An 8,771-nucleotide genomic window follows, 5' to 3' on the forward strand; every position below is an offset into this window, starting at 1 on the left:
TTGGTGGGTATGTTGGGGAGAGGTTCCAGTAAGCACGCTCCATGTTTGGAGCCTCTATCCCAAACCCCCTCCCCCCCAGCCCCCCACAAAGTTTCAAGAAGATTTTTGCCATTGACTTCAATGGCCCCATTGGTTATAATGGACCCGAATTTTTCGGGTTTCCCGAAATATTTCGGATATCTATGCTTTACCGATATATATATTCGGGTTTTTTCGAGTTTCCCGAAAAAATTCGGGTCCCGTAAACCCGAATCCGAATTTTTCCGATTTTTTTTTTTTATGCACACCCCTAGCTACTACGTCACTACTCGAGGTTTCTGTTCCTTATCTCACTCCCGGACTTTGCCTTTAGAGGTATTAATTAGCATGGTAATATGATCAGGAGCTACACTCCACTGAGTGCATACAAAGCCAAGAAAAATATTAGGGAGAAAAACCAGCCCTACTGTCCCTGAACAGAACTTGTTTTGGCCCACTGTGTCCACCCCATTTGAATCCACCACATGGACCTCCCTTGGGCTGTTCTGTTAACCAAGCCTTTCTGGGTCTTCTTTTCTTAACATGGCTTCCTTCACAGTCTTCTCTTCTGCTCTTCCATTTGCCCAACTGACTCTCCAGCCATAGAATGCTCACATTTCCACCAATCAGGCATGCAGCTTCACAACCTGACCAATCACAGGCAAGTCACACAGTGCCCAATCCTCTTTCAGTTCCAACCTCCTCCTCCTCCTCCTCCTCCTCCTCAAACCCCCTCTGTCATCTGAGTTGTTCATATTCCTTTTTAACTTTTAGTGTTTGTGGTTTAACTCAAGCCCTAATTTTGTCTCGATGGCTGCTACAACCACATTATATCACCAGATCATGTGTCAATATCCAAGTTGTAGTGGGTTTCACAGCACTTTACTGAGAGACTATCGGAGTCTTCTCAAGAATCCTCATTTATTTTTCTTCCCAAATTCAGAAATCTACATTTCGAGGCTTCTTCATTAGACTTCAACAGTTTCCCATTCACATCACGTTAGTTTAATAGCCCAGCCCTCAGTCAAACTTCTCACCTTCTGCATATTAAGCCTCAGTTCTGATGTCCTTAGGTTTCCATTGGCAAAGCGCAATTTGTCCAGGTTTGCGACAGATTCTTCCCCTGCATTTGGTTTAACTGACGGAACTGGTTCTCCTAATCAGAGTAAACACAGAAGCATCAGGTAGGACCACTCAGGTCTGCAGACATGGCAGCATTGTTTTAGGGAGGCCAGCAGCAAGAAGGTAGCGCTACTTACTGATGAGCAATGCCATTACCCCTCCACCCCACGAAGTTGGCAGAGCCTAACTAGGGAAAAATAGCTCCCTCACGGGACTCCATGAAGCCACATCTGCCACACCAGGCCTCCATAAGCTGAAGAGAGACCACTGACATCTAGCTCCTTTTAAAAGCTGAACTTTTACAGGTGGTTCATGAGCAATCATATCGGCTTCAAACTGTGCTGGAAAACGCTGGCTAGGGCTGAGGGGAAGAAGTGGCTTCACCTACCCAAAGCACAGCGTGAATTCTAGCTTCGCATCTCCTAACCACTAGGAAGCAATGTCAAAAATGATGAAGGCCCAGAGGCAAGGGCCATGTTCCTATCCCTATGACTGTTATGGGCCACCATGAAACTACTGCATGGTGCTTCCAATGTGCAGGGACAACACGGCCCACAGGGTGATAATGCTGCACTCTCCTTACATCTGAATGTTCAAACACTATTAGCATTATCTGAATGAAGTCAGAGTACCAGCAGTCGCCCCTCTCCCCCCGTGCCACTTCACCACCTCCGAATCATAGTCCCCTCAATCATATTCCGTTTTCCAGAACTTCTGTGTCTAGATACGGGGTCCCCAACATTTTTGAGCCTGCAGGCACATTTGGGATTTTGACAGAGAGACACAAAAGGATCCTTTTGCACTGGTGGCAGCTGCTGCCAAAGAAACTTTAAAAAAAAATCTGTACAGCCAATCAAACTTCCAATGGCCAATCAGGGGCCCTGCTGTGCAAAACCCCCACCTTGCCCCACCCACTTTCTAAAAAAGCCCGTGGTGGCCCCCAGAACAGGTGATGGCTGGCACCACAGCACCCCCAGGCACCATGCTGGAGACCCCTGGTCCAGATGATAATCCGTGGCTTCACTTCCGCGGAGCTACAGGGTGAATGTGTTGGGCTGTATCCTATGATTCCTCCCCGCCAAGCTGGATGCCATGAGCTGCCATGTTTGTTTCCACCAGAAAAGGTCTCTCTATGTTGGAGGAAGTCTTCTTCCATCAAAGAAAGCAAAAAGGAGTTGCGGAACCCTTCCTTGGGAGACACAATCTGAGTAAACAAGGGAGGCTTACCGGGCTTGCAGGATTCCGCAATACTAAGAGCACAGGCGCGGCCAAAGACCACCAAGTCCAAGAGAGAGTTTGCCCCCAGGCGGTTGGCCCCGTGGACGGACGCAGATGCCGCTTCGCCACAAGCATACAAGCCTGGCACGACCTGATCCTGGCCATTGACATGAGTGATCACCTGTCATCATCGAAATAATAAAAATACGCATGGCACTGTCGATTTATTGCAGCAACAGAGAGCAAACAGTACAGAAGGAGAGGGACCCTCCTTTTAAGAAGTAGAAAGAAGAGCAATAAGGTGGCGCAAGAGTGGTCAACTGTAACCAAAGGAGTAACCAAACGCCCGGATAGTTTTCATCGACATGGTGACATGTGTTCAATATTTCCTATTCTTTGGCTTTATCCTCAACCGAAAGGGAGATAATTTCCTATTCTTTGGCTTTATCCTCAACTGAAAGGGAGAAATCAGAAGGAGACTTAGACTGGGAAGGGAAGCCATGAAGGAGCTAGAAAAGATTCTTAAGTGTGAGGGTGTGTCGCTGGCGACCAAGATCAGGGTAATTCATGCTGTAGTATTTCCAATTAGTATGTATTGGTGTGCAAGTTGGACAATGAAGAAAGCTGACAGGAAGAAAATAGACTGCTTTGAAATGTATGTTGGAGGAGAGTCTTACGGATTCCGTAGACCGCCCAAAAGACAAACCAGTGGGTTCCAGATCAAATCCAGCCTGAAATCTCCCCAGAAGCTAAGATGATTAAACTGAGGCTGTTGTATTTTGGTCACATTATGAGAAGGGTCGAAGGGAGAGACTAGAATGGTAGGAAGAGTGGAAGGCAGCAGGAAAAAGAGGAAGGCCCAACATGAGATGGACGGACTCAACCAAGGAAGCCACAGAAGCCCTCCGTTTGCAAGGTCTGAGCAAGGGTGTCAAAGATAGGACATTTGGAAGAACGTTAATTCATAGGGTTGCCACAAGTCGTAGGCGACATGACAGCACTTACACACACACACGTGTGCCTGGATCAAACAGTTTGCAGGAAAAAAGACACACACACACACACAACACACCCTTCCGTTAAAAATACCACCCCTGTTGAATAACGTCATTTTTGGAAGAGTTACCTGTCCTTTGTAGTTAGTCGGGATCCCCCCCATATTGTAATGCACCGTGGGCAGGACAGGAATGGGCTCCCTCGTCACATCCACCCCAGCAAATATCATGGCCGTCTCCGAGATCCCCGGGAGACGCATCGCTAGCTGCTGCGGAGGCAGGTGATGCAGCTGCAGGTACACGTGGTCCTTCTCGGGCCCACATCCTCTGTCAGTAAAAGAAATAAGTGCCGGCGTTTAGACACAGAAGCCACTGTGCGGTTTGATCAAACATCTCCTCCCGGGAGACCAAAACTACAGCCATCACAGCAACCAGAATTGACCGTCTGTCTGTCTTTGTTGGAAAGGGCTGTCAAGTCACAGCCAAGTCATGATGACTCCACAGGCTTTTCTAGGCAAGAGACCTTTCAGAGGTGGCCTGACACTGCCTGCCCTGGACTTCCTTGGGGGGGGGGTCTCCCATACAAGTACTAACCAGGGCCGGCCTTCTTAGCTTCTGAGATCTGATGAGACCCGGCTAGCCTGGGCCATCCAGGTCAAGGGCAAAGCTTGACGGTGATGGAAAAGGCCGTCAAGTTGCAACCCTGTAGGGTTTTCTAGGCAAAAGATGAGCAGAGGTAGTTTGCCCTTGCCTGCCTCTGTGTGGCAACCCTGCACTCCCTTGGTGGTCTCCCATCCACAAAGTAACCGGGGCTCACCCTGCCTAGCTTCTGAGATCAGGCTAGTCTGGGCTATCCACGTCAGGGCTGTGTAAACACTTATATTTATCTCCACACAACCCATGGAATACATATGTAGGAATCTATACATCCAGAAGTGGCAAAGGTCTACCAAGAACGTCAACTTCCAACTGCACACGGTCTATAGATTATTCTATGAACCAAGTCCTGCCTTGCCTACGACTATTTTCAGGAAAACAAGCCCATCTTATTACGATATACAGCTGAAGGGAAAGACTATAACAACAAAGACTCCACTATAGGGTGATTGTTAGGTTAGTCACTTCCCTGCATTGTATGTGTGTGTGGCCTTAGGTAGGAGTTGTATAAACTGTATAATGTAAACCGCTCAGAGCCCTTAGGGGGTAAGCGGTCTATAAATCGAATGAATTAATGAATGAATGAATGAATGAATGGAGTGAAGTGTTGATTTCAGAGAAGGTTACAAATAGGGCATCCTAACTCCACACCCCAGTCAGAGATGTGGCAAACATAGAACACTTGCACTTGCCTTCCTTCACGGATCTCGATGGTCATAGAACGAGATACAACATCCCTTGAAGCTAGGTCCTTGGCGACTGGCGCATATCTCTCCATGAACCTTTCGCCTTCACTGTTAATGAGAATGCCTCCTTCACCACGACAGCCTTCCGTAATAAGGCAGCCAGCCCCATAGATTCCTGCAAAACAGTAAGTTGTGTTATAAATCATTTAGAATCATAGACTCAGAGTTGGAAGGGAACTCCAGGGTCATCTAGTCCAACCCTCTGCACAATGCAGGAAATTCACAACTACATCCTCCTGACACACCCCATGACCCCTGCTCCATGCCCAAGAGATGGCATGGATGTCATGTTCTTCGCTAGCTCAGGAAGACATTTCACTAGGTAGTTCAGCACAGGAAGTGAGTTATAAGTGACTAGTATAAATTAGAAATCTTGGCTTGATTGTCATTCATTAAGTAAGCTACTACTACATTCCAGGCTCACATATGCAATATTTATTTAAATAACCTATAAATTTTTCAACAAAATGATACTATCTTACAGTCTACGTGTGTGAGCGGCACTAAAGATGCCCCCTTCTGACCCAGTCTAGACTGAACAGTCTATTGCTTTTCACCAGCCTTAATTACCTGTGACCCAACAGAGAACTTTTACCTGTAGGATGGAACTGCACAAACTCCAGGTCCTGGCAGGGAAGGCCGGCCCGTGTGACCATTGCGGTGCCGTCTCCAGTGGTGGTGTGAGCAGATGTGCAGCTGAAGTAGGTGCGCCCGTATCCTCTAGAAAACAATTCACAATCAAGAACTGCCTGGTCCGTTTCCTACTTATTAAGTTCATGAGAAACACCTGCCCTGACCCACCTCCAGTAGCGAGCCGCTCCATCAAAAAGGTGAGGCCAGCTGTCTGAATGGGTGCTCAGATAGGCATCATAACACAGACTGGGCTATTTGCCCAGGTGCACAGTCGCATCCACGCTGGTTAAACACCTGGAAGCCTACTTCCCCACAGGATACCCCTTGAGGGATCAAGCTGAATACCACGCCCCCAATCTACAATCATCTTTTTGAAAATTTACATTTTTTAAAAAAACAGAGTTTTGTGGGGGCTGTCTACCCTATTTCTGATACTCAATCTGGCCCCCATGTCGATCGAATGGGGCCACGTTCAGAGAGGGGGTATTTTTCTGCAGACTTGGAGGACCCTTCCCCCCGGGTTTATAGAAAAATGTAACCTGCGCACACTGGCAGTAGCTCTCCCTAGTTCTATTCTCAACTCTATTTCTTGGTCCAAGCTGAGAATAATGGAATCTTAGGAACTGTCTTACTATCATATAAATTCAAAGGTGAAGGTGGGGTTAGCCTCCCCCAACAGACTAAGCCTATTGTAGCAGAATGGGGAAGAACAAGCTAAAAAGAGCTGCTGAGGATCCCCACCACTGAACTCAGCCCTGCTGACCCTGCTGCTCCTCCCAAGGCAGGTGGGGGTAGGAGGAACAGGAGCTGCCTCTCCCTCTCCCTCGGCCACCCCACCCCCCACCACTATGGCACCAGCACTGCAGGCAGATGGGGGAGGAGCAGGAGCAGCAGGCTGCTCACCCCCTCCAGGCCCCCAACCTATGTCTTTCCCACTGCAGTACCTGTTCCGGCCCTCAAACACGAATGAGAGAAGGAAGAGAAAATGACAGGGGAGGAAGGCTTGCATGGCGTGGGGGGCCAGGGTATAACAAAGCAGGGCTTGGGGGGGGGGAACACAAGGCTTCCCAATGAGCATGGTGGGAGTCATCTGACCCCTGAGGACAACCCTAAAGAGGGCCGGGAAGGAGCACGCTGCTCTCCCACTCTGCCCAGAGGAAGACTAATATCAGCCACTCCTCCCCTGGAGTCTCAGGATAGAGGAAGGACAAGGCGAGGGGAGACTTCTACAGTTCTTCAATACAACTGTCAGCACATTACCCAGTGGCAAGGACCGTATTCTTTGCTCTCAAACGATGGATGGTGCCATCTTCTATGCAAAGGGCCACAACGCCGTGACATGCTCCGTTTTCCATAAGGAGGTCCAAGGCAAAATATTCCACAAAGTAGCTAGTATCATATCTAAGAGACTAGAGAGGGGGAACAAAAACCACATGTCAACCTTTCAGGAGCAAAGAGATAAATCACTCTTTTAGGGCATGGTCAGACAATAAGCCTGCACTGAAGGAGCTAGAGTGACATCCACTGATGGCTCCAGGAAATTATCCTGGAACGTAAAAAGCAAGGGCAGAGCACGTGAGAAGACAGAAAAGCAAGTGTGAATGCTGGTTTTACTTGGGACTTTCTCCAGGTGGAGGGTGTTAAGTGGCAAGGTACTACAAAGGTATATATGACGCAGAGAAGAATGGGGGGGGTGAGCATTCCTTGGGGTCCACTTCCAGTGTAAGCAAGCGGTTGAGTCAGTGGAACAGCCGGAAGAGAGGGAGAAACAGACCAGGAAGAAGGCACTCAAAGCCAGTTTAAGGGAAGGAAAAGATCAGAAAGAACACTGCTGGCAGAAAGCTTCAGGTGGTAATTATAGCCCTCATCGACCTAGATGCTTTCGAACTATGGTGCTGGAGAAGACTCTTGAGAGTCCCTTGGACTGCAAGGAGATCAAATCAGTCAATTCTAAAAGAAATCATCCCCGACTGTTCCCTGGAAGGCCAGGTAATGAAACTGAAGCTCAAATACTTTGGCCACCAAATGAGAAGGGAGCACTCACTGGAGAATAAGACCCTGATGCTGGGAAAGATTGAAGGTCAAAGAAGACGGGGGCGGCAAAGGATGAGATGGTTAGACAGTGTCATAGATGCAACGAGCATGAAGTTGAGCCAACTTCAGAGGACAGCGGAAAACAGGAGGGCCTGGCGGGATCTGGTCCATGGGGTCGCAAAGAGTCAGACTCGACTGTGTGACTGAACAACAACAACAACAATCTACCTATTAGGATACTGTGCAAGGCTTACATAAGTTGCAAACTGCTAGTATGCTTGAATGGAGGGGGAACCAGGGAGGCTCTTGCTATGATTCTGAATGGCAGTCCTTGTCCTTTGTTGACTTGGGAACCCACTGGACCTTTCGCACCTTTAAGAGCCAGCAAAAAAGATCTTGCTTATTTTACCTCTGCACTTCAAGCACCTTCTAATACACATAATGGAACAATATTTATAAAATAAATGTGAACAGAGTAAGGTATATCTAAAAATCTTACTCCATTTCCAAGAAAAGCTAAAATGCAGAAACTTCTAGAGCTTCTTGGTTTGTAATTTGATACCTTCTGCAGAATTAGGTTAAAGAAGGCCAGGCCGACAATATTCTACTTTCATTAAGAACTTATTGTTTTCAATATTGTTGCATCCAGAGTTGCCTCTAAGCTGAGTTAGTGTGCGCTAGCTCACAGTTTTTTAGCCTCCGGTTCACACATTTTTGTCTCAGCTCAGGAAGGAGGGCTCCAGAGCAAACTAATTTATGCAGCAGCCAAATCGCTCGCTCACAACTTTAATGCCAGGAGCTCACAAAGTACAATTTCTGCTCACAACACTCCAGAGCTTAGAGGGAGCATTGGTTGCATCTTATCGCATCTTAGAAAAACAATAAAAAAGAACATTTCACTTAGTGAAGACAGAATTTCTTAGGACCCCACGTTAACCTGGCAAATCTGTGACATTTTCTAGCCAGCATCAACATCAATGCTAATGACCTATCCGCAAAAAAGCAGTTTAGATACACCTTAATAAAATACATAGGAAGAGCAACCTGAAAATGGCAAATTGAAAGGGGGGGGGGGATTCTACATGTATCTTGCTGTGCAATTCAAGAACACGTCTGCAAGGAAAATGTCTAGCCTGTACAATTCTCTCTTTATTTTCCCTGAGTAAAAAGAAAAGCAATACAGCTATCAGTTTTGAAACTGTGTCTCTTAACCATTAACCCCAGGAGCTTGATTCCCCACCCCCAGCTCCTTACCCGGCCGTAGAGCGTGTGCAGCAGGGAGTGGCCAGTCCGGTCAGCCACGCAGCAGCAGCGATGGGCCTGCCCCCCTTTCCCAAACTTCAGGCTC

General features: G+C 47.6%; 1 protein-coding gene across 1 annotated transcript in view; it reads right to left on the reverse strand.

Moving 5' to 3' along the window:
- The window catches only part of SDHA (succinate dehydrogenase complex subunit A, flavoprotein (Fp)), a 36,354-nt gene that overhangs the window by 15,011 nt on the left and 12,572 nt on the right, over positions 1-8,771 (reverse strand). Inside the window, exons 6-12 of the mRNA XM_015420735.1 lie at positions 8,678-8,768; positions 6,650-6,798; positions 5,352-5,476; positions 4,703-4,871; positions 3,485-3,680; positions 2,368-2,539; positions 1,056-1,174 (exon numbers count right to left, since the gene is read on the reverse strand). Coding sequence (XP_015276221.1) covers positions 1,056-1,174; positions 2,368-2,539; positions 3,485-3,680; positions 4,703-4,871; positions 5,352-5,476; positions 6,650-6,798; positions 8,678-8,768 — 1,021 coding nt within the window. The remainder of the gene's footprint in view (positions 1-1,055; positions 1,175-2,367; positions 2,540-3,484; positions 3,681-4,702; positions 4,872-5,351; positions 5,477-6,649; positions 6,799-8,677; positions 8,769-8,771) is intronic.

Source organism: Gekko japonicus, unplaced genomic scaffold (genome assembly GCF_001447785.1).
Source record: "Gekko japonicus isolate JY-2015 unplaced genomic scaffold, Gekko_japonicus_V1.1 scaffold438, whole genome shotgun sequence".
NCBI classification, from domain to species: domain Eukaryota; kingdom Metazoa; phylum Chordata; class Lepidosauria; order Squamata; family Gekkonidae; genus Gekko; species Gekko japonicus.